The sequence below is a fragment of the Impatiens glandulifera genome, chromosome 8 (genome assembly GCF_907164915.1).
Source record: "Impatiens glandulifera chromosome 8, dImpGla2.1, whole genome shotgun sequence".
NCBI classification, from domain to species: Eukaryota; Viridiplantae; Streptophyta; class Magnoliopsida; order Ericales; family Balsaminaceae; genus Impatiens; species Impatiens glandulifera.
Genome location: NC_061869.1, coordinates 33,444,325 through 33,471,266, shown reverse-complemented (window position 1 = coordinate 33,471,266; position 26,942 = coordinate 33,444,325). Strand labels below are relative to the sequence as shown.

The 26,942-nt window shown below is 31.9% G+C and overlaps 1 protein-coding gene across 2 annotated transcripts; it reads right to left on the bottom strand.

Moving 5' to 3' along the window:
• Positions 1-6,768: 6,768 nt before the first annotated feature.
• LOC124911324 (protein ENHANCED DISEASE RESISTANCE 2-like) lies at positions 6,769-24,147 on the bottom strand. 2 transcript variants are annotated; one of them, XM_047451792.1, is made up of 23 exons: positions 23,823-24,145; positions 23,444-23,518; positions 23,192-23,245; positions 22,658-22,723; positions 22,397-22,455; positions 22,189-22,265; positions 21,942-22,067; positions 21,776-21,810; positions 21,003-21,103; positions 20,841-20,936; positions 20,058-20,122; positions 18,182-18,253; positions 17,868-18,038; positions 16,961-17,160; positions 16,517-16,583; positions 15,576-15,751; positions 12,728-12,829; positions 12,358-12,405; positions 11,622-11,765; positions 11,441-11,536; positions 7,974-8,075; positions 7,196-7,318; positions 6,769-7,127 (listed from the first exon to the last, which is right to left on the bottom strand). In XM_047451792.1, exons 1-22 carry the CDS (start codon positions 24,060-24,062, stop codon positions 7,226-7,228), a joined length of 2,265 nt encoding a protein of 754 aa, XP_047307748.1. In that variant the 5' UTR covers positions 24,063-24,145; the 3' UTR covers positions 6,769-7,127; positions 7,196-7,225. The 2 variants fall into 2 exon arrangements, with proteins under 2 accessions (XP_047307748.1, XP_047307749.1); XM_047451793.1 differs by lacking the exon at positions 12,358-12,405 and having other exon boundaries at positions 23,823-24,147.
• Between the last annotated feature and the right edge of the window lie 2,795 nt (positions 24,148-26,942).

The window sequence follows — 26,942 nt, the reverse complement described above, 5'->3', positions numbered from 1 at the left end:
CCTAATGATCTCATGGGTTTAGGATTTTTTATTTTCTTTGTAAAAAAAATATTAAACTATTATATTATTATTGTTTTATTTATTTAATTTATTAATTAAAATATTTTTATTAAATATTATTTTAAAATAAAAAATATCTCAAATAACTCACATTTTTATTGAACACCATTTGTTAAAAACAAATATTCATAAAATTCTTTAAAAGTTCAAAATAAAAAAAATCTAAAATTTTTTTTTTTATTGATCATTTATAGGATCATTATTAATAAAGACAACTTAAATAATAAAATAATTTATCTCTTTTTTCACATTTTTTTTATTGATATCACGGTCATTCTTTTTTTTTTCCTCTTTCTCAACTTTTTTTTTTTTTTTATTGTTTTTAACATTTTTGATATATTCTCTAATTAGTGTAGTCTTTGATCTTGACTAAATTCTAGAATATTAAATCATAAAATAATATTATTGACTTTTTTAATGTTAGTAAGAGTAACCAAATATTTAAAAAAAAAAAATTGCTACATGATCAATGTCACAATCACACTATATATTTGTCAAAATCAAACTTAAAAAACTTAAAATTGTTTGGTATTGAAATTCGACCTAACGTGATTTTCTTGTTTTTATTTAGTATACAATTATTTTTGAAGACATGAATTAGATTTTCTGTGATTTTTTATTATATGATATAAATATTTTTTGGATCATCAAGTTATATATTTTTTTGAATAATTATTCATCTAGATCGGGAAATTTGATGAAATGGCCCTCATAAGTGGCTTAATTCCAAAAAAAGCTTGCGTCTGCTAATGTTTGCAAAATGGGCCTTTTTGTCCTGCGAAATGTCCATTTTACCCCTGTAATTGCACTTACTCGAATTACACTTACGCGTAATACACTTACGCGAATTACACTTACGCGTATTACACTTACGCGAATTACACTTACGCGAATTACACTTACGCGTAATATGTAATATGCGTACATTGAAAGACGCATATTACATATACGCGCATTATGTAATATGCGTCTTTCATACTATATAAAACGCCTAATTTTGACCCTCATTTTAAATCTCCAATTTTTAGGGTTTCGACTCTCTCTCAAACCCTATCCCCTTCGATCCCGCTGCTCCGCTAAGGTAAGACATTCTCATCTCAATGCCTTCTTATGTATTCTAGGGTTTTGAATATTATCCAAGTGCTATTATGTTGGATGAGGATGTAGGGTTTTAAGTAAATCTTACAAATTTATCTATGTAAATGACAATCAACAACACATGGGTTTGTACTTCATTGATCTATGGAAGTAGAAGTTAAACATTTCGACAGATATGGAGAATCCGACGGAGCTTAACACTCTCAACATCGGTAGAGGATTCGCTAGCGTAGGCAGATTGATGGATGGAGTAGGCAGAAAGTCAGATTGGACGATGAACCATGAATTCAATGCTCATTTATATTAAAAACATGCTTTTTCATTTTGTCTTCCATCTTCCATTTGATGAACCTATTCCTATTTTGATCTTCTAGAAGGTGCATCCATATATTTTTTTGCCAAATTTTCCTTTTGCTGCAATTAAGTAAATAACTTAACATATGGATTAATTACTATGGTACACATTTTCCATTTCTTGGTTTTTTGAAATAAATATAATTTTTAATTTGTTTGAACATTATTTTTCATTATTGCAGGAGATTCTTGATGGAATTGAGTTTGCTAGGGGTGACTCCAAATCAACCTGGGGTTCTATGCATGCAGTAATGGGGCACCCATAACCTTTTGACTTGAAATATGTTGCTATTCGAATCATTTACTTGAGATATCATGTTGGCTGCTCGTAGATCTGAAACATTATTTTCTGAATTTGGTCAAAACATGCCCTTCTGTAGAATTTTAACTTTTGATTTCGTTTGTATATTAAGGTTCGAGGTTTTAATTTGCTGACATGGATATATCTTTCATCTTCTTCTGGTAGGTCGGGAAGATGTCATTGATGAATAAATAAGAATCATGTGGTACCCTACATTCTGATAATGATTTCTTTTGTTGAAGTTCTTTGATATATTTCTTTGTCTAGTGTTTTATTTATTGCTTCGACTTTGTAAGTATGTGAATCGTAAGTTTAACAATCAGTATAATGCTACCATTGGAGCTGATTTCCTTAGTAAAGAAGTTCAGCAATTTAAAGTATGAAGACAGAGCCTTCACTTTGCAGGTCAGCTTTCTTCACTATTAGATTTTGATTGGATTATTTAATTGGTATGTAATGTCAACACTAGATTCTTTTTTTCAATATCCTTAAACACATTAAAAAAATGTATTTGGTGGTCACAAAAGGATAATGAGGTTAAATTTTGTGCCATTTTCTTTAGGGTTTAACAACGGGATTCAAACACCTAATGATTTGCAATGAACAAAATGTTTATGTTGAATATGCCAATATGTTCCTATATACTTGATATAATGGCTAGATGATAATTTATATTAATTTTTCATTCTTTAATAAGTTGAACATGGAAATGTCAGTTTGGTGATGGACTAAATGTCTCACTTCTACTTCCAATTTTCATTACACAAGTTGTTATATATTTAATTTCTCAATATTCTTAGTATAGTAATCAATCCCTGCAGATATGGAACACAACATGACAAGAAAGGTTCCAAAGCCTTGGCGTGGCTTTTTATTGAGGGTTGATTGCTGAGAACGTCTATGATGTTAATGTGATGAAGTCGTTTTTGCTTCAGGTACTAACTATTTTGGTTAAAAAATTCATAAATTTACTAAACTAACTATTTTGTTAGTTTTTGGGGTCTTTTAGGCTAGCCCACATGACCCTGAGAACTTTCCATTTGTGGTTCTATGACAACATAACTAAACTAAACCAATTATTTGATGAGGAATTCTCATTTTTCAGTGCAAATCCAAGGATTGGTTTGGTTGACTATATTTTCTTTTGAACCTAGTTGCTTCATTCACTCCCAAAGAAATTCAGAAGAATAAATGGGCATATAACTTGGACAAGCTAAAAAATTGTATTTTTATATAAGAAAAAAGGAATTTGTTCGAAACCTTAACCCTTCTAGATGGAAAGCTGCATAATAATAGAAGTCTATGAAAAACTAATAGATAGCTGCTTAATATTATTATCAGGCTGAGGAGAGGCACTGTGAGATTCTTGGCCGACTAATGTGCACTGCCAAAATTGTTGCCAAGCAGGAAGGCCTTGAAGATGGGTTTAGAGTTGTGATTAATGATGGACTAGCAGAATGTAAATCAACACCTTCATGTCCATCTCCTTGGGGGACGTCAAATGAACTGGCCACCAGGCTAAGACTTTATGAAGTTACTTATTAGCTGTGTGAACTCATAAGACACCGACCGACCAAGTAATTTCTGTCATATGATATTTGTAATAATAATAACATTGTTAAAAATGTTACATTAGACAATCATAATGTGAGATAATGGTCATCTGGTTTGTGAACTTTTATTAAAAATGTTACTATGACAATGATATCTTTTCTTTAAGCTTGTGGCTTAATTCTATTTTTCTTGTTTGCCTTTATATTTTCCAGAATGACTGGTTTGAGATCATTTCTACATATTTTTTTTCTTTTTAAGTGGAAGTACTAAAAGAAACCAGATTAATTTTGACCCTTAAATTAGTATGAGATATTTTTCTCAAATTCAAACATAAACAGCAGTCATAGAATAAAATAAAAATGCATCTGTGCAGTGCAGTCCAAGAGGCACAATCAATAATAAAGAAGTCAAACATATATATAATTAATTAACTACTTTGTATTGATCATAGTTATACATCCCCCACAATTTTATTACTGTATTTCGAGTAAGATAGATTGAGTCTTTCTCATGTTGAAAGCATTGACTGCAGTGGCGTTGTCTGATATTGTATGCAGATGGTTAAACTGATCAATTGTCAAGTCTAAACATGTAAACGAATGCGGGGAGATCGTTACATCTATTTTCGTGTCTATGTTATCAAACACACTCTGGATTGGAGCCAACTACACATTGCAACGAACTTATATATGGGTGAAATCCTCCTTAAATCTGTTGTTCCAGATTATGTGTTCCATTATGTACCACCTTCACAAAATATTTTGACTCTTCATTGGGATCATATAAAAAAATAGAGTATCACTTTGATATAAACACCATCATTAGTGTAATAGTATTATAGTAGACAAGAGTCAAATAAAACATATGCACCTTTTATCATTGGAGTTAACAAACAGAGGTGCATAACTGACCATTGACACAACATCATTGCATTCAAATATCAAAAGCGATCAAAGAAAGGTTAAAAATCCAAAAAAGCAAAGAAGATATATAATTGCCTCCTTGTTCATTTTTTGCATATTAGTGGAAAAAAACTATATTTACATATAACCAAGTATTATCATCTATAGGCAAGCTTTTAATGATCTTTTTTTAGAATTATATAATAAAAAAACTGTTCTTTTCTACACCAATAAGGAATCCAGCTTCAGCTAATGCTGCTAGAAGGCTTCCTTGACCAACATCTTTTCCTGTCACAGCGTATTCACTAACGAAAGCCTGAAATAATAGAGTCGGCCTCAGAACCATCTAAATGTTTCATGCAACAGTTATCTTTTTGTTAATATATATATATATGGAATTAAGTAAATATAAGACAAGATTTAGCGCGTACCTTTGGGCCATTTCGTGATGTTTGATCAAACTTATAAGTCTTAGAGAAGACATCATCTGCATTGTTATAAATTTGTTGAGAAAATCAATCTATTAACAAAAAAATCTAATAACAGGAAGGAAGATTGTAAGAATATTCAGTTCAAATTCTAATCTATACAAAATTACTTATCTTACATGAAAATCATAAAAATCATCTGGATGATCCAATGGTTGAGAAGAACCGTCACAGATTGTGATTATCTTGATGTCTAGATAGGCGTGTTTTATGGCAGAATAGAACTGGAGGTAATTCCTTGAAACAACATAGGTTTTCGCAATTTCAAATAGATTATGCATTTCATTTCATAATTTTGCCATATGATGGTTTCACATTCGCAGATCATTGAATACTAACATATTTTATTACTATTCATAAAATATTGATCTTTTTCAATAAAAAAATATCATTGAATAGTAACAAAGTCTTCATTCCCAATAGCAACATATTTCAAGTCAAAAGGTTATGGGTGCCCCATTGCTGCACGCATAGAACCCCAGGTTGATTTGGAGTCATCCCTAACAAACTCAATTCCATCAAGAATCTTCTGCAATAATGGAAAATAATGTTCAAACAAATTGAAAATTATGTTTATTTCAAAAAACCAGAAAATGGAAAATGTGTACCATAGTAATTAATCCATATGTTAAGTTATTTACTTAATTGCAGCAAAAGGAAAATTTGGCAGAAAATATATGGATGCACCTTCTAGAAGATCAAAATAGGAATAGGTTCATCATCAATGGAAGATGGAAGACAAAATGAAAGAGCATGTTTTTAATATAAATGAGCATTGAATTCATGGTTCATCGTCCAATCTGACTTTCTGCCTACTCCATCCATCAATCTGCCTACGCTAGCGAATCCTCTACCGATGTTGAGAGTGTTAAGCTCCGTCGGATTCTCCTCTTCAATTTCCATATCCGTCGAAATGTTTAACTTTTGCTTCCATAGATCAATGAAGTACAAACCCATGTGTTGTTGATTGTCATTTATATAGATAAACTTGTAAGATTTACTTAAAATCCTAAATCCTCATCCAACATAATAGCACTTGGATAATATTCAAAACCCTAAAATACATAAGAATGCATTGAGACGAGAATGTCTTACCTTAGAGGAGCAGCGGGATCGAAGGGGATAGGGTTTGAGAGAGAGTCGGAACCCTAAAAATTGGAGATTTAAAATGAGGATCAAAATTAGGCTTTATATAGTATGAAAGACGCATATTACATAATGCGCGTATATGTAATATGCGTCTTTCAATGTACGCATATTACATATTACGCGTAAGTGTAATTCGCGTAAATGTAATACGCGTAAGTGTAATTCGCGTAAATGTAATACGCGTAAGTGTAAATCGCGTAAGTGTATTACGCGCAAGTGTAATTCGAGTAAGTGCAATTACAGGGATAAAATGAACATTTCGCAGGGCAAAAAGGCCCATTTTGCAAACATTAGTAGGCGCGAGCCTTTTTTGAAATTAAGCCACTTATGAGGGCCATCTCATCAAATTTCCCTCTAGATCTTTATATTTTTTTTAGTAAGATCCCTATTTTTTTTATCTTATTATTTTTAGTTAAAAGTGGACAATTCACTTAAAAAGTTCAAAAGACATATACTAGTGTGGGATACAAAAACATAAAGTAGAAGTCGTTAGTGAATATCATTAAGAAATAATGAATTTTTTTCAAGATAATATAAACTATTATTTATTTATGCCCATATGATCATGATAACATTTACAAAAATAAAATCATGATATGCTGATCGAACATTTGCAAAGGGAATTTTTATTGGAAACTATTAAAATAGAGATTAAAAGTATGAAGTAGTAGCTACCCCCACAATCTTGAGGCGTCTTTTTTTTTAAATTAATGAATGTAATGTTTTTAAAATAACATACAAAAATGTTCAATTCGAATCAGTTTATGTCATAGTTTATTGAAATGATCATCTGTATGAACTGAAGTTTGAATTTTTTTTGGCCTCACAGATAAATTATATAAGGATAATAACATCACTTCACTTCTATAAATAACTATCAAACATTCACCAAAACATGAAAACACATTGCAGTAATATGTCAACTTAGTTTGTAATTTATAAGCAAAAGCAAAAGCAAAATATGAAAAATAGAGTTTGTAGTTTTTACAAACACATTTAATTTTTGGTATTTTTATGATACAGAATAGATTATTACCTAAATAAATTCACATGATAGGAAAGTGCACAAAAGAATGGGACCTGTGGGCATGTCAACAAACCATTCATGTGTTTCCACAGTTCATCATCATAATCCTTGTCATGAAACCTTCGATAAATTTTTTAATCTTTTTCTTCTGTTTTCAAATGCAATCTATCTGAATCCCCCCTTCAATGAGAAATCTGACATAAATAGGTTTTTTTAAATGAAGCCATTGTGGTAAAATAGGAGAATGGGTAATTATTATTACCTTTTTTTTTAGAAAGAAATGGTTATATGATCAAATATCAAGAGCCTGGGCAGTGTCTAGCCTCACGCGATTCAGTCTAACAGTTCCAAGAAGGTATTCAGGCAGTTCAGCTTCTTCCTTTCCCTGCCGAGGAAACATGATAACGATGGCAAATTACAAAATTTGGCCGAAACTAAACTTAGGCAGAGACATTCAATTTTCTTATTTTTCTGTATTTGGATCCAAATCCAGGTACCGATTTTCAAAGTATTTTCAAATGGGGCATTTACTTTCCTAAAAATGTCTTTTTCTAATTATGTTTTTGTTTGATTAAAACGATCCAACATCCACCAGTCCTTTTTTTTTCGTACTATCAACTAAAATACCAAAATAGACATGGTTTATTTTTCCGGAAAAAACAAATTCAGGTTATAAATCACCCACATCAAACAAGCCAGTCATTTTGAAAATATAAGATAGTTGTGTAAAAACTAAGCAATAAATAATCTAAAGGCTAAATTTAGGAATTTTTTAAGTTTAAAAAAACGAAGTAATCTAACTTCTTATTTTTTTAACCAGGTCCACCCGCTATGACCTACCATTTCAATCTGGTGCTAAGACATCGCGGTAATAAACCCAGGATGGATGATCTTTATTTTTTCTTTCTTTTTTAATATCACATATTATGATAGCTCAATTAATATAAGCATCAACTTTTCCCCATAATTTTTTAAAAAATACGAAAAACAATTTTTCTTTCAGTTTAGTGCTATATGTATACTAGTAGATAGATGCTAACCTCTATTAAAATGGCCAGGTCAACAACAAGGCTAGTTACATATCCAAGAACAAGACCAATGACACTTCTTGCCACTGAAGATGACCCAATATCAACATCAATCTGTAAACAGCAATTTTCTTAAAGTTACATTTGCAATGTTATATAACTTAAAAGAAATGAAACATAGAAACATATATACTATCATGTCTTGTAAATATAACCAAGGGATTTTGTATCAATAGAATAGGGAAACTTCAACTAAATCTTGTTTGGTTATTGCAAAATCACTTATATGAGACAAGAGACAAGGTGCTTTTCCAGCACTTCCAAATATCTTTTTTTTAAAAGGTAAACTTTTATTAAAAAGAACGCAAGATGCGTTCAAAGTTCAAACGTTACAAAAGGGAAGGAAAAAACAAAATAAGAAATAAGAAAACAACATAAGAATTTTAAATGTTAATAAGATCGAAAAAATATCATCTCGTACAAAGCCTTCTTTTTCGGATTGAAGCTAACACGTGTAATATAAATTCTTTGAGACGCTGGTATCCATAACTTTTTCTTTTGAAAATTCTTCTATTTCTTTCTTTTCAGTTGTCTGCAATTTTGTTGTTATAACACAATTCAATCAATTTGACCCAGAAGTCAGTGACTTTTGATGGTGTATTCCGAAGAAATTAAGGAGGTTCTGCAGAAGAGTCCACATGCTCTTGGCAAAGTCACAATGAAGAAGAATGTGATCAATGAATTCTTCACTCCTCAAACAAATGTTTTTTTTGGGAAAAACTTTAAACAAATGTTGCAACTGCTTGCGAGATGAAATCCTTTCTTTTTCAGTTTATTAGATGTCAAGACTCATTCATTGATAGCTTCCCAACCAAAAAATGATGTTTTTGATGGAATTTTTGATTTCCACACAACTTTCCAAAGAATTCGAAATGAAGTTTTTGGAGAGACGCATGATAAATGTAGCTAGTTTTAAAATCGGGAGAGTCGGACAGAGAAAACTTGTCGTCAGTCTTTAGGTCAATCAAAACGTTGGTAGCAATCTCGTCTCCCCTCCTCCTCGGAAAGTCGTCGATTTAAAGGTGTAGAATTATCTCCCAATCTTCCTTGGAAGGAAATACCCAAAGTCAGTAGCAAATCAATTAGTCTAATTGATTTGCTAATTAATTGAAAATTTGCTACTAATTGACAAATAAATTACAATTCATATGATTTTATTTGATTCACTGTTTAAATCATTTTCTTTCTACAAATAAAGTTTTCAGTATTTAAACACTAGACTTTTTATGTAAGCAAAAAAAAAGCAATAAACAAACAATATTTTCTCTCTCAAATTTCTACAAAAAGAATTCTTCAAACAATTTGGTTAAATTTGAGACGAAAACAGTCTGGCACTTTAACACCCTTTTTATTAGAGATCTCAAAAAGATCCCAATAAGAGTCTGACAATTTACCGCTGAGATGCCACAGATAATTCCAAAAATTGATTTTCTTACTATTACCAACCGTAAAAATGAGAAGGGTGGAGCTTCTCCCATGTTTTACAGATACAGACTCATAGACTTCTACACATAAACTTTCTACCGAAAAGAGACATCCATTCGTTATCTCGAAGTCCGTACTTGGCGATGATTGCTTTCTTCTAAAGACTTGTGTTTTTTTGAGAAATCTCCACCACCATTTACCGAGGAGCGAAGTGTTGAAAAGGGAGAATCCTTGATTCCGAGTCTGTCGTCAACAACGTCAAGCTTCGTTGTGTCTCACTCCCATCTCTCCAAATGAGTGATTTTAGATGAGTTAGAGTTGCCCTAGAGAAAATTCCTAATGATTGTGTCCATTCTGCAGGCCACCAATGTAGAGATAGGGAAGTGTGACGTATGAATGTTGGGATTGTGGCGAAGGAGTTCTTAATGAGGACAAATCTATCGCCTTTACAGAGAAGTTTGTTCTTCCAAAGTGCCAACCTATTTCTCATTTTCTCGATGATAGGATTTCAAATATCCTTGCAACTGAATTTGGCGCTGAGAGGGAACCCAAGATACTTTCATGGGAGAGAACCAATTCTGAACCCCAAAATTTTGGCTAATGAATGAGTGTTTATGAACGTCACCAATTAAATAGTTCAGACTTTTCTCTATTAATCTTTAACCCCGAGCATGTCTCAAAAAGAATGAGAATTTTCCAAAGAGAATGAAGGTTTTCTGTTGTAAGTTTAGTAAGACAAAGAGTGTCATCAGCAAAAAGTAAGTGAGATATGTAGTTGGGTCTTCTCGTCGTTCCTATCCAAATATCAACATTGCCAATTGGATATTGCACATCTAGGACGGAGTATATGTATCAACTAGGAGATCGGAACCCAAACTTTTACTTGGGTTAATCATGGTTTGAGGAATGATTGTTTTTTCTTTTAATCACAAAGGTCTGTCTTAACTGGTTTTTGTTTATTTGAATTCTAGTTCCTACTCAGTTTTGTGCTTTTTTTCGCTTGCAAAAGCATACTTTTAGTTGACACCAAAAAGAATGATAATTTTAATGTTTCACTTTTTCCATATAAGAACAATTTCCCCCTTTTCCTAATAAAATAAATAAATTATAGTTAAAAATCAAATATATAACCCATTTGGAAATATTTTGTTAGGAAATCTTCAGTTTTATTTGAATCTCAATGAGAAAATTGTCATATTTTTAGTTGTGCTCAATTTCTTTTGATTTTTTGTGTGTAAAAGCATGTTGGATGATATCACATCTTCATTTGGAAAATAAAGTTATAGCTGGATCATGATCCCAAATTTGAGAAACAAATAACTTTTGTTTGATAAAAAAGAAATGTAGTTGAATTTTAAGTTAGATTACAAACTAGATCATAAGCAGGATTTTAAGGCTGGATTTTGGTTAGATAATAAACAAAAATTGAGTTCAATGAGATTTCATATAAAACACTGATACCAAAAGATCTCAGTTTTAAAAGATAAAACTGTAACTCTAAAATATACAAACTTTGTCTACACCGAGCGTTGAATAGGGTTGTTCATTGAACTCATTCATCGGGTAACATTAAATTGGTAAGAACACACTTTAATAATGATTTTTTTTATATTTAGTATTTTATAATTAACATCATAAAATAACTCCATATTCCCTAACACCTACCACCCAGACAATCCTGAGGTATGTTATGGATTTTTGTTTCAATTTAAGAAGGGGTTGTCAATATTTGTTTAGTTTTGAAACGCGCCAAGTAGAGCTTGAACCCAGTGATCTTCCGCTTACAATTTTTTCTATCAAAAGAAATTTTAATTAAAACTACATTGCACGCTAAAGATCGTTTCGACCCTTTTGGTATTATAAATTAGTTGACCTAAAATGTGGACATGTCTTTACCACATTCATTTCCTTTTAATATATATGTGGTAAAGACATGTCAATTTGAGTTTAAGATTTTTTTTTCTGAAATCTACCATGAGCTTAAAAGATATTACCTCGAGGAAGTTGTCTTTTCTAAGGTACTCACACGTAACAGCCTTTCCCAATAAGCAAGCCTTCGTTCCAACTGCACGCTTGACCATCCAATATCCCTGCAAAAAAAACAGAATAAATGCGTGCAAGTCCAGACAGAAAGAATACATATATAATCTTGATCCCTAAAGATCATCCCCACACCTCAACAATTCTTGGAATCAGTTTCAGCCTCGAGTCCCGAAACAGATCATTCCCATCAACAAACTTGCCCAGTAACGAATTTTTGTTTATTGGCCTATCAGCAGCATAATACAGTACCAGGCTGTAGTTGGGTTTTGCTGGAACCTAAAATAATCAAACAGAGAAAAATTTCATTCCTGCACCACTCAACAGAGAAAAAAACTATTCTTAATACTTAATTTAACAAGCAAATCTCTTTTCTTTTCTTATTACTTAGGGCTTCTTTAATATAGGTTATTTGGGTTAATTGAAAACAATCTTGTTGGATGAGAAAAGTGAATTATTTAGGTCAAATGACCAAAATTTGATTTATTTGATGGAAGAAATGATGAGTTGACAGGATGTTGAATTATTTAGATCAAATGATCCAATATCCTTGTAGTTATATTTTTAAAATGTAATAAAGAATAAAATTATTTTTGTATTTTAAATGGTTTGACAAAAAATGATATAACACACGTAATAACAGCAGCAACTTTAGTGCTACTTCAAAATAATCTAAGTGTGATATTATTAATCCAAAAACTTTTTAGTGCATTACCGTGGATAATGAAGAGAGACCCCTTTCCAAAAATTAATTAATTCAAATACTTGTACAAGGCAATAATTAAATAGGGTATTACATTTATTTTTCTTCTCCCTACTATCATGTTTAAAGCAATTGATTCCTCATAATCATTTAGTTCAGAGTACTTACCTCCAAATTAACTATGAGGACAAATGGGAGTTTCTTCCCAGCTTCTGACTGCAATAAATAGAAATATCATTAAATGATATGCAACACCAAAGTTCATATCATTGTGCTGTTGGTGTGGTATTTATATTGTTCATAATAGAGTATAGAATGAATGTTTTATGTTCATTAGTAAAAGTTACAGTTGGGTAGATTCACACCCCAATGAGAAATTTTTCTGACATTGTGTTTCCAAATCAAACAATTATGATTCTTTAAATCCATGATTATTTAATAAAGAGGGAATTCAAGTTCTTATTTTTATATGATAAGTTTCCTCTTGAAGCTGACTAATATTAACCTTTGTAGCAAAAAAGAAGAAGTCAATGTTAACCTGGACGAGTGAACTGGAATGCAATGCCACTCGGCTGAAGGGTTTTTCAACTTTGAACCAGTCAACAGATATAAGCTTGAAAAGTGGATCTCCTCCCATCACCTTAAAATATCAAATCAGTCAAAAACTTAGTTTCACTGTGATTTTATTTTTACTTTCCTATATCCAGCTTATATTAAGAAGGTTTGAATAAAGAGTTAGATGCACACAAACAAGAAAAGGGGATGTTACAAGTATAATCTCTACATACAGAGAGTGTGGCACCCATTTACAAAGTTAATGGAAAGAGAGAAATGTTTACATGGAAAAAAACAAGAGTAATAAGAAAGGAAGAAAAGTTTGGCTTGACTATTTGCAAGAGTACTTTTAGTTCCCAAGATATGTTGCCATGTCCGTCATACATAAGGATACAAACTATTGCGAATCACAGATAACAATTCAGTTGAAAACCTTTTATTGTTGAGAAAATGCAGCATATGAATTTGATACGTGAGCTGGGGTTAGGTTATGAGGCAATTGGGTTGGTCGAGTAAGTTGGGCCTTTGGTCTCTTTTATAATATTATAGTTTAGTTTGAATTAGTATAAATGGTGGTAATCAGACAGTTACTTGACAATTCTAGTTTTCCCTCCTAAAGCTTCCCCTCTCTTCTCATCTCAAGTTGTATTCTTACCCTAGCAGTTAGGGTTTTCTCTTCTCATATAATTCTATGGAATCAATTCTTTTCTAAAGTAATTCTAGATCACATTGCATCACAATGGTCCACTCATTCATAAGTTTTCATTGAGTTATTAACATGATTAAATCAATCATACATTCATAGTAGGGTTTCAAACAATCCTAGAAAGAACAGGAAAAAATAGAGACGATATAAGGTCCTCTTTATATATAGGGTAATCATAATCCTAATATAATTGTAATAGAGAAGCTATTGTAAATATAATAAAAACAGTTTAATAAACTGTTAATAAGTTAGTAACTAAAACTGCTAATTAGTTTAAATAGTTAGTTAGTTTTATTGATTGTGTTTGTTGTGAAACTCCTATATAAAGGAGAGATGTAATTGTTTGGATAACAACTTGTATAATATATTTCAGAGATGTATAGTTAGTTAGTTAGTTTTATTAATTGTGTTTGTTGTATAATTGTGTTTTCATCTTCTTCACGAATTTAACATGATATCAGATCACCAAGTTTGAGAATGTCAATCATTGAAGCAGAAGGCCGCCGAGGCAATCGAGGAATTAGAAAGGATGACTTAGGACCGTCGGACATTCTTGAAGAAATGAACGATCACATCACCGCTAGAGAATTGCAGTTGGTTCTTGTCTATTTCTATTAAGAAGGAAGATATTCTAGGTACATTGGAGTGTTTTTAATGGCTGAATAAGGAGAATCGGGTGAAATCATCAGTTTTCGCTGATTCGATTGTTTCTTTCATAGTCTTGAAAACTGTTTCTTAAGAGAGAGCATTCTTGAAAAAATGTGGGTAACTGAATAAAGAAACACAGTGTTCTGGAAATGTTGGAACCATGGAAGCCTGCATCTAAAAAAAATCTCGAAAGAAACGGAGCAAGACAAAATCACAGATTATCAGTAGTTCATCTAAATGGCATGGATTATACGATCTGGAAAGAATTCCCTGGAGACCTCCAACAAAACTATCATATTCAAAAATCAAATTCTCTCTCCGGAGCAAATGTTAGTGGATGCACTCGGCGACACCTCACTCTCTCTAGAATGGAGATGTGGAGAGAGTTTCGCGAGCCAGATATGCAGAAGCTGTTATTCATATTTCGCCAAGAAATTAGGGTTCAAGTTTTGGGAAATCGGAAATAAAGTTGATGGACTTGCGGATGGAGGACCGCTTTGTCGGATCAAAATTAGATTTTGAAATTCTTCAAACCGTAGACAAAGATTCCTTGCAATCGCAGAAAGAAAGAAGTTTGTCGACATGTTTTGTCAAAACCAAGAAGAATGCTAAATTGCCTTCTTGAAAAAAAAAAACTAAAACTAAAGTTGCATAGGTTAAAATGCTAAAAAGCTGGCAGTTGATGAAGAAAAGATCTTTCATGGTGATTATTGTGGATGGACTAGAAGAATGAGCTATCTATATTTGGTAGCTGAAAAAAAATAGAGCTTGCTGTATTGGACTTGTTGGGCAGTCTATATTGGGTATGAAAAAGATGGAGCTTGTGGAATTGGGAATGCTGGTTGTTTATATTGGGTAGCTGAAAAAAATGGAGTTTGCTGAAGAAAACGTGGTTGCATGATCGTAGCTTCATGTTTCATCGACATGTTTTGTCAAGGTGAAACTTTGTTTCTACTACATTTCTCTTTAAAGGGAGATGTAATTAAAACTGCTAATTAGTTTAAATAGTTAGTTAATTAGTTTTATTAATTATAGTTTGTTCTAAAACTCTTATATAAAGGAGAGATGTAATTGTTTAAATAATTACTTGAATAATAAATTTCCAGTTTAAATCTTGTTATTCAAGAATTTAACAGCTATAATATTAAATTATAATTACCCTAACCAACTAAATATAAATAAACAGCAATTAAATATAATATATGTAATATTATTAATTGCCATCAGTATGTTCTCATGTGATTTGACCTAATGATTCAAGTCAAATTTTCTCTTTCTCAATTTCTTCTTCCAACTTTTTTTGTTTCTACCCTTTGATAGTTGATTGTAGTTAAGAATGTTTTTTCTACAAGTCACATTTCTTGAAAATTCAAGTATATGCCAATTTATAGATAAAATACTACGCATAAAATGGTGCAGCTCTAGATGAAACCATTTCATGAAGGAGCAATAACTTCGAGAATAGAGCAAAACAAACCTTTGCATTATCTTTCAGGTATGTTTTCCCGCGGATCATAAACCCTGCACCATTTGGGGATGTCCAACTATTATAATCATTGTCATCTTTCCCTTGGCGCATGGTTCCATGATATTGACTAGGATCAAGAATTGCTGGAGAAACATTTAGATCTAATTCTGTACCCAGATCTTTTGCTGTACCAAAGAAAGAAACTTTTTTAATAAGATGTGTAGAAAAAAAGAACTTTGGTCTCTTTGATGGGTTAACGCTAAAAGATTATCAAATGAGCTAAAAGTTTGGATCCCCTCTCCTATTTATTCCCTCCGTTCTACTTTATTGGACAACCATAGCCATAGGTTACTTTATAACCTTTTATTACAACCTCTAAAATACCTTATATACATATTATCATTTACTCTTTTAATATAATAAACAAATATTCTCCTTCTTTCAATCTCGTCACAAATTGTATAAGGTATTTTTTTTATTCACGTTATCACAATCTTTTCCTGACCCCAAAAACTAAAAGGATCCTGTAGATGAAATATAGGGAGTACGAAAAGCATCCCATACACCCCTTCAGAACAATTTTGGCAATGACTAGTTCAATTATGTTCCGGGTGGCCAACTTCTCAGAATATTATCTCACACAATATTCTCATTTCAATAGTAATAGATATTCTCACTCTAATTTATCACTAGACCAATTTCGTTTGTGGAAGAAGCTTGTAACGAAATGATTTTTGTTGAGCCGGTATTTTAGTGAAGGCATTTTTTTGTGCTTCATTTCATTTTGATAATCTGATCATCACCCCATCCTCAGAGTTTATCTAGCCTGAGGTGGAGCCTTTTCTCCCTTCCCTCCCTTATTTCTCAAATTTTCCCCTATCCTTACTTTTTATCATTGTTTGTATCAAAAGACCTAAAAAATAAATAAAAAGATGCTACGTAAAAATAACCTGAATTTCGTCGTAACGCCAGGCCAGCAATAGCCCATGATACATTTCTCAGCTTTATTTTTATGTCCTTTAAAAGAAAAAAAAAAAAAAAACATATTAAAATCCAATTTTCATCCTTCAAGGGCCTCCAATTACCAAATACAATAGATCTCATTAAGAGCTTGTTTGATGTAGTTTATTTTTCTAAATAATATGAATTTTGAAAAAGAAAAAACCTTGTTTAATGGAAAAGTGGATTATTGAGAGAGGGAGTGTGGGTTAATGAATAACATATCCTTTATTTCATATTTTAAAATGTTGTAAAAAAATAAAATAAGGATGTTTTAGTTGGTGATCAGTGTTGATGATAGGATAAGGGGTTATTTGGATTAAGTCCAAATAGCCCTTCATGAAACAAGTTCGAAGTTATTGTAAGTTAAAACCATGAAGCATCTTTCTTTGTACCTTCCTGTCCTTGTCGACTTCATCTTCAACATCCTCATCTGATGAAGATGAATCTGTGCTCATAGCATCATAGAATTGGTCTGCAACTTCATCATCTGCGTATTCACCACTGGACAAATTACCATCAGAATATTTTGAACTAACAACTGTGGCCGAAGCAGACGTGAGTCCTGGGTTTGCACCAATATATTCTTTCAAACCTGGATAAACCACAAATCAAACATCACAATTGGATCTGCCAATGAAATGGAAAGCAATGCAATACTTCAAAAGGTTCAATGGAATGAATCCAAAAGCAGCTTAACGTTTTTTTTCTTTTAATGTCAATTTATTCAAAAGATGCTGAGAATGTGACAAAATGCCTTCTAGTAGATTAGTAGTTACTAATAGCAGTTAACTAGTTGTTAAGGAAAGTTAATTGTAGCAGCTCCTTTTCTTTTTTTGGTTTTAGAACTGATATATATAGCAAAATAAAAAAGCAAAGTTATGATTTGTCAGTCAAGGAGCTTTGTTGATTTGTTTTGCTATCTATAGCAGTTCTAAGAGAAAATAACTGTTACAGTTACAAATTAACTTCTTTTAAACAAGTTAACTGATATTAATAGTTACTGCAAGAAATAAAATAAAAATAACAATTGTACCTTCTAGACAGCGTAACGATACTTCTAAAACATATGAGAGTTATTATTTGTTTTTCTACAGACATTACAAGCAAAGTAAAAAGGAAAGAAACAGAAAGACAAATTAACAGGCAACAAAAACTCAAACAAAATTCAAAATCACTTACTAAGGTTCTTGGCCAAAAAACAGATAAATTATTTCATCACCAGTAAAGAAATTTTTAAGGAAAAAAAATCAATCTGCTTTCCAACTATAACAGTAAATTATGCCTAGAGCTTGTACCCACCTGCCACCTGGCTCAACAAAGCATAAGAAATAGACTTTTCAAAACTTGAGTAAGGATTACTTCTCCACTTAAACCGGCCTACTGTTTTCATCTCCAACATTTGAGTAACAAGGCATCTTGCACCATTTGAAGTGGCTTTTGTTTTCAAACTTCTAATCTCCCATGTTGAAGCTGAGAAGAAATAAATGCCAGAAATTTTCAGCAGAGACTAATATTGAACTTGATGTCACATAAAAGGTCTTAATGGTGGATAAGACAGGATATATGGACATTTATAAACAAAAGAATGCTCTTCAGTTGAGGAAAGTTCTTACGATTAATTTTTATGCGTCTATATCCAGGTTTAGGAGGACACTTCTTATCTACTGTAGGAAAATGCAATATTGCTGCAACCAAATACCAAAATATGATCATCAGTGTTAAAGGAATGAATAGATTGATATTCTCATGCGACTATAGATTAAATCCTATGCATAAAAATAGTGGAAGATATGTCAATAAGGAAGGCAATTCTATTTAAAGAAGTAAAACCCTCGTGTAGCTGGATCTGAATCTTAATTCGATAGTCTAATACAAATAATGAGGATGCAACCTAAGAGGATGAATCAAGATTGGAAAAGGACTTCCCTGTTTTATTTTTGACACTAGGAGAGGCGGCCTCTCCTTTTTTTACTATCGCTAACGGTCAAACGAATGTTGAAAGGGGGGCTAACGTTACCTGAGAAATATGAGGGTTAGGTAATCTAACCCTAAAATAAGTGGGCAAGGCCCTTTAGGCGACATCAGTGCAAGTTGGAATAAGTTGTGGAAGAACATACTATTACTTGGCATTAGTGGTTACAATATATACCCATAAGTTGGCGGGAAAAATAAGGAAAACAGTTGTTCATATGGGAGGGATGCAACTGACTGCAAAACTAACAAATTATTTGAAACACCCTACTCATATTTCATGTTTCTCTTCTGACTCATATCTGATAATTGTAGATGATATAAGGAAAACAGTTGTTCATATGGGAGGGATGCAACTGACTGCAAAACTAAAAAAATTATTTGAAACATTAAGTTTCCCTCTCAAGGTCCTTCCTCATTCTCTCTACTTCCCTACTCATATTTCATATTTCTCTTCTGACTCATATCTGATAATTGTAGATGATCACTACAATTTAATCTTCACTTCGCAAGCGTTCTATTGTTTGTTTGTTGTTACTACAAGGTAATTCTGTACTTGGCATCTAGGTTACTGTTATTATAATTTTACAGCCAGAAACACTTGTGCAGATGGATCTGGATCTAAATCTAATCGACAAATAATTTTTGTTAAGAAACCAAAAAATATACGGATTGTTAATGCCCTCGTTGTCTAGTCTCTACAACTTCGACGCTAGAAGATTTCTAAATGTTACATTCCATTTGTCCCCTCTGTTAGCACGTCCGCTAACATAATATAAAGATTCTTTTCAAAGAACCTGTTTTTGGATCTGGGCCCGGCAGAAACAGCCACGCATTGATACCTAACGAAATCCCATCCAGAAACATTTTTGGATCTCTAATTCAGATTTCAAACCGTTTTCAAATAGTCCCATTTTCTTAAAGGCAAGAGATCAAGCACCATAAATATGGTATATAGTTATTTGAGATGCCAAGTAACTAAACCAAACACCATAAATATGGTAATGTCAACCATGATAGCATCATTGTGTGTATTATTTTTATTGCTGATACGACTTTCGCATTTTCTGTAGTTTTAATGCTAGTTTCAACTAGTAAAAAAACATCTAGTTTCTTTGACGAATAGGTCATGTGAAATACTTTTACCTTAAGCATACCTAAATCATGGTATTGTTAATGCACCTCATGATATGATTAAAGGAGATCATACAAGCCATTTTGTTATCCCGGATTTTGATATGATTAAATGTTGGTTGTTATTAGCCTATAATCCAGTTTGTGATCCAACTACACTTGTTTTTACCGCACCAAATGAAGTTGTGATCTCAACCAAATTCATGTTCCAAACGAAATAAAATCCAACACAACTACGAATTTGGTGACTCCTAAGGATAAGATACAACTCAAGATTTTCTATGAAATATAACTTTTGAATGTGCTCATTGTGATGGTGATGCATATGGGAGAGTATAACATTGATGAATGAACAAAAACCATCAATCAAACTTAGAATCTTACTATATGTTCCATCTTGTCCTCGGAACCACTGTCTGGAGAAGACAAAATCTTTTTTAGATTGGCATCTGCAACATATATATATATATATTGCAAGTTAATGACAATAGAAGCAATATATTGCACACATGTCAAATCTTGAGAATGAACAACTACATTTGTGCAGATAACTTCATGTCAAGATTCCATCATATTATATGCACACAGTACTGTTATAATTATTTTCTATCTCAAGTTGAAATATATGGCTATGTTTGGATAGGTAGAATTCACATTTGAATTGAAATTATAATTCTAAATGAAATACAATTCAATTCTTATGTTTAGAAAGAAAAAAAAAACAGAGAATTATATTTCATAAAAGAACTGTTTAATCTTCTTCTTTAATTTCATTACATTTTTCTTGTATTCTTCATTAATATTAATATATACAAATCATAAAAATTAATAAAATACTTTATCAGGTCGGATTGACTTTGTGAAAAATTGTTGGCATGTTGGACCGACACCTTAACATGATGTATTGACTTAAGAAAAAATTAGCCAGACGACTGAAAATCTAACTAGACGTAATGATATTAACTATGTTGCTCCCATGCGTGGCCCGGTGGACCAAACCTTAACAAGATGTACCAACATTAATTCAAATTATCAAACAAAATTTATGGAACATTGACCAGTTCTTAAACTTTAGATTTTGTTGATCAAAATGATCACTTGAACATACAAGAAAAACATATGCCTAGAACATAAGAAGAAAGGAGCAAGTTGTATCCAAATATCTACCTTCCTAGATATCTGGAATCATGTTTCCCATAGATGACATCAAAATGTCCATCTAGAGATTCAACCAACTTCAAGTCATCCATCAATGTATCCCATCTGCATGGAATGCTTGTTATAGGCATTAATAAACAACCCAACCAACAAATGATCTCAACAACTTACTCGTATCTTTGGCGTCGATCAAGATTCGTAATGACCTCAAAAGCAGTATCTGCACTAGCTTCCAGAACAGCAACAGCCTTCACAATAACAGCTTTACCATTCTACAGAAACAAATAGTTTTAGCAGATCTTTTCAGTCATATCTAGGTTTGACTTTTCCTTGCATCATACTAGACTCTTTTTAAGAATTAGTCATGTATTTTCTATCACATTGACTGATGCTGCGGAACTTAAATATTTTATTAAGGTAAAGTTTGAATTAATAGAGTGTCAAAATGTGACTTCATATGATACAACGAGGATTAAAAGGAAAACGCAGAGAAACCTCTCTTGAAGGGAGGAATGAGAAGAGAAAGGGTGAAAAGAAAAGGCCTCAACACCGGCCAAGAAAGACTCCAAGGATGGAGGCTGCTGCTTAACTTTTTTTTCTTTTTCTTTTCTGAGAAAAAGGTTTTTTTTTCCTGGAGAAGAATAGCTAGCACAAAATCATATGCGCAGACCCCACTTCAATCAAGGTACTTTCAGTGGGAGTCAAATATGAGGCCTCAGTCTCTTAATTAAATATTCTTATCAGTTGAGCTACCCTAGATTTGGTGATTGCTGCTTAACTTGTCATACAAATAAATTCATTTTGTCTCACATTTTTCACAAAACACCTTTAGTTTTTAGAGAATTATAGACAACATCAGGATATTTTGACCATGAAATTTCAAATGATGCGAGGAAAGTGACTGGTTGTGTGAAACTACAGAATGCTTTGAACAATGATTATACCTTCGGATCAGACACATCTTCAAAGATTCTAATACCTGTAACCAAATAGTAGCACAACTAGATATAAGACTATTTGATTATGATGTTTACTTTTCTTTTCATTTGAAATAAAAAAAAAAAAAAACAGAATCATAGCATTAAGTCATGAAATGAAATGACACAGTACCATTGACAGTACGAACACATTTCCATTCATGTGCTTCAATCACATCCCCAGAACCATTCCCACCAAAGTCTGTTGACCCGCCTTTATTAGCTAAGTTCGTGGATTGGTGCAAAAGAGACTCTGGTCCTGTAACCCATACGAAACAAAACTAAGAAAGGATAGAAATAAATATTCACATTATTTTTCTTTACATTGGACTAAAAGACATCACATATACATTAAAAAAGTATAATCTTTTGTAACTCACCTCTTCCAATTCGTATAAGCTTTTTAAAACCATGTGCATACCTTCTTACCCTAGGTCGGTGTCCTTCAAGATCAATCCTTCAATGAACAAAAGAAAATTGGGCAAATAAATTGATATAGTATGCTACCATGCATTGTTTTCCTTATATGTGTAAGTCTGACGAATGTACAGCTCATCACCAAAAACTATTCAATAATATAAACCATACTCATTTTCCATGTTCAGTTTATTTCTTGAACTACCACTCCTTGAGAGGTCGTATTCAGCCTACAAAGTTTAAGAGTTAAACAAAGAGTCATAGATGTAACATTAAAAAAGCTTAAATTTCATGTATCTGAAACTTTTATATAAAAAATAATATGAGAAGCAAAAAATGCAAATAAGATTAGTCAACCTTAGGGACATATCAATTACATTTTGAAGAACATTTCAGCATATGTAAAGTGTCAAAATTCTAAATTCTTCGTACCAGTTGCTTGGCATGATCGAATGCCTCCATCCACTTATGAGCATCTCCAACTGAACTACAAGCTATCTATAGCAGACAAAACAATTTAGATGTTATATATACTGGTAAGTTGTATAACGGTTCAAAAGCTTTAAGAAAAAAGAATTATATAGATATTAAATTCTTTCAAAATCTAAAGATCTTTGCGTTTATTGTAATTTTATTGAAGTTTTCTTTAATAAAATAATATTAGGATAAAACACAGATCATATTGATTTTCTAGCCTATTGACCATTGTTTCTTCCAACCGAATTAAAGAAAAATAATCTAATCATTTTGTAATTGTATTGCCTTTTTTATTAAACTACTTAACATGCATTCTTGAGAAAATAAGTCAAGCTATAGAGTTCAGCAAAAGAAAAAAAAATTCAAAGTTATAGACGACAAGGATATGTTATCTCAGAAAAGATTAAATTAGTCACATAAGAATCGCCACATGAACATCCAAGTAAAAAACAATCTAAGCAATATATAAATAAGCAGCATTACACTTACCTCACCCTTTTTGGTCTGGTCCAGCCGGTTGAAGATCCGTAAGACATAAAAATCCTATCACAGAGAACAATGAATAGTTATAAGGACTAATTCATAATATATTATTGATTGATTATCCACAAAAGTTTCAGAAAGATCAGAAGGAAATTGAATACTAAGAAGTTCTCAATTAAAGCAAAACTTTTAAGGTCTATGAAAAAAGTAGGGAAAACACTACTGGATCTGGATGACATTGAATATTGAGAGGCTTACAACATCATTGAGCTTTCGCCTTCCGAACTCTTCCACCATTAAAGTACGCCCAACAATACCTCGCCTGATTGGATTCTGCGTTACATAGTCAACCAATGATATTTTGAGAGCAGCAAATCATCCAAATGACAAGCGCAATTGACTGTTTTAAGACATTCTTCTATTGATCAGGTAACTCAGAATAAACAACTAACTATACAAGCAACTATGTATAAGTAACAATAAAAATCAAGTGTAAATGAATTCAATTCAGCTAGGAAAGGAAGTCAAACGTATGGAAAATCACATTAAATAACTCAAACTAATCAGCTATTAATTTGTCAAATTCGTCAGTCAAGGAACAACAAAATACTATATGTTTAGCTGGATTTCAACTCACATTGCCAGGGTCTTGGGAAGGATCGCGCTTGAACATCTCGACGTACTTGCCACGGATTCGGAGAAAACGAAGGTGACAGGCTTCGTGGCCTAGGGAGCTGATTCGAATATGATAAACCCAGCCGGAGAACTCGAACTCCTCTCCGGGACTCTCTGAACCAAGGCTCTCAGACGATGCCCCTTCGCTGGACACCTTCTTCAAATGAAGAGATGCCGGCGATGGAGGCAACGGTGAGGCCATGATGTGATGATGATCGGTGAAAACTTTCCGGTCCGGGATTTTGATTTTACAACTGTTGATTGTGTTGACTACTCGTTGTGGCAGCTAGCTTTATCGATTATATTAAATTCAGTATTTAACTTTGTTTTCGTCAATATCCATTATTAAAATATTAATGGATTCAAAACTTAATTAAAAAAAATATATTTTTTTACATTATAAAGTGATAACAGGGGAGGGAATTTGAGGGAGAGAATGGGAGAGAGAATGATTTGGCATTATCACCTCACTGGTTGGAAAAATGGTAAAATAAGAGGAAAGAGAGAAATTATTTGATTTTTTTAGTCAATCATATTGCCGCCCACGACGTCATTCCTTCTCTTATTCCCTCACCAAATTCCCTCTCCAATATTTTCTCTTATAAAAATTTCACATTACTCTCCTACCTATCTCAATATTTTCTCTCTATATCGTTTCTTATAGATACACTATTTTTTTCTTCTAATATTAATTAAAATATTAAAATATTTTTTATTTTAAATTATTATTTTTATTTATTATTATATATTAATACAAATATTTCACTAAAAATTTCCAAATTCCCTACTCCAATCATTTCTCTTATAAAAATTTCACATTACTTTCCTACCTATCTCAATATTTTCTCTCTATATCGTTTCTTACATATACATTATTTTTTTTTCTAATATTAATTAATTTATTAATTAAAATATTAAAATATTTTATATTTTAAATTATTATTTTTATTTATTATTATATATTAATACAAATATTTTACTAAAAATCTCCAAATTCCCTACTCCAATCATTTCTCTTATAAAAATTTCACATTACTTTCCTACCTATCTCAATATTTTCTCTGTATATCGTTTCTTACATATACATTATTTTTTTTTTCTAATATTAATTAATTTATTAATTAAAATATTAAAATATTTTATATTTTAAATTATTATTTTTATTTATTATTATATATTAATACAAATATTTTATTAAAAATAAAAATAAATACTTATCTCAATCATTTAAATAACCTAAATCCAAATAAGAAAAAATTGCCAAAGTAGTTAGAGACCTTCAAGTTGAAAAATCTTACGACTTGTTTGATATTGAATTATTTAAAAATAATTATTTTGATTAAATAGTAAATTCTTTACATCAAAAGATAAATTATATTGTTAAAATTTAGAACTTATAAAATTAATGCAGACATGAAGCCTAATTAAAAAAATTTAAATCACAACTAACTTTTTACAAAAATACATGAAAACAAATATTTCTTAAATAACGTCTTTTTGGAATCTCTTGCCACTTGACAGGATTAAAATTTTGAAATTGTTATTATTTTAGTTAAGTTAATTTTATTTGATTAAAATTAATTTACAAACGGTTAATATGAATTATTAAATATTTATGATCAATATTTAAAATTTTATCAAATTAATTCAATGTCCAATATATTTACCGGATGTATATTTTTGATAAATTTTAATTGACAAAGTATAAAAAAAAAATAGACCCAAATTTATTTCCTATATAATCAATATAAAATATTTATAGTAGTCAATGAAAATTCAAATAACTATGTCATACAGGACTTCGACCGGTTTAATGGGTGGGACCGGTTTCATGTCGGCTGAATAATTGGGCCCTCTAAAGTTTCAACGTCTTCTTTCAATTATTTTTATTTTATTAATTAGTATATTTTGAACTATACTTTTTTTTTCTGAAAATTTGGATAAAACTTTTCTTACTTTTATAATTGTAGCGTTTTAGCAAATAAATTTCTAGGAATCTCTTTTAAAATTTGGCACATCTTCCAATTAAATTTACACGGTTCTCATTGCTGGGTTTTGCAACAGTAAAACTATGGATCTTCTTCGAAATCAAACATACCCTACTCTCAAATGAAAAAAGTCATTACATTAGGAATGATTGGATTACTCCACAATCAAAGGTTCCCCCAATCTTTCTCTTTGGATCAGCCAAAGAACAAGAAGAAGAAGGAAACCAAAAACCTTAGATCTGTAATTCACTCTCTCTCAACTTTGCTCTGTTATGAGAAAAATACCAAAAAAAAGTATTTATACTCTAACCCGTTTTCATAAAAGAAAACTCTGACCCGTTTACCAGAAATTTAAAACCCGCCCGCAATGGCAAGGAACACCTCAACAATTCTCCCCCTTCCGAGCCATGGGAGAATGTTGCTATAAGCATTCATCATCGTGACGCTTCTGTCAGAACCATTCCAGCTTTGGCACAACATATCTCATGCTTGCCTCTTGGCAAGCCTTTTGTCATCATATCTGACCCGTTCTCATCTATATGCACTTTCTCCAAGTATAACTCCTTCTTCTCGAGCACTTCACAGATCCAATGGTACCTTTTTTGGATGTGTTTTGAACGTGGATGGAAACTTGGATTCTTGTTCACATGTATAGCACTTTGTGAGTCACTAAACACCACAAACCTGTCTTGCGCAATGCTTATTTCTTTCAACAATTCTTTCATCCATCTCATTTCCTTACAACATTCAGTAATGACAATATATTCAGCTTCTGTAGTAGACAAAGCAATACATTTCTGTAGACGAGACTGCCATGATATAGCTCCTCCTCCATAGGTAAACAAATACCCTGAAGTTGATCTCATAATGTCAATATCACCACTCATATCTGAATTAGAAAACCCTTCAACATGTGGCTTTCCAGTATCATAACACAAAGCGTATTTTGAGGTCCCTCGAAGATATCTCATTAGCCACTTAACCGTTTCCCAGTGTGTCTTACCAGGATTTGAAAGGAAACGACTAAGTACTCCAACCGCATGAGCTATATCCGGTCTTGTACAAATCATTGCATACATCAGACTGCCTATTGC

Excerpts from the sequence above, each read along its gene's own strand:
- LOC124911324 (XM_047451792.1), bottom strand. The coding sequence starts at position 24,062 with ATGGCCTCACCGTTGCCTCCATCGCCGGCATCTCTTCATTTGAAGAAG. Across the intron at positions 15,752-16,516 it reads GGCGTTACGACGAAATTCAG|CAAAAGATCTGGGTACAGAA; the intron begins GTTATTTTTACG and ends TCTTTGGTACAG. Across the intron at positions 7,319-7,973 it reads ACCTGGCCATTTTAATAGAG|GGAAAGGAAGAAGCTGAACT; the intron begins GTTAGCATCTAT and ends TTTCCTCGGCAG.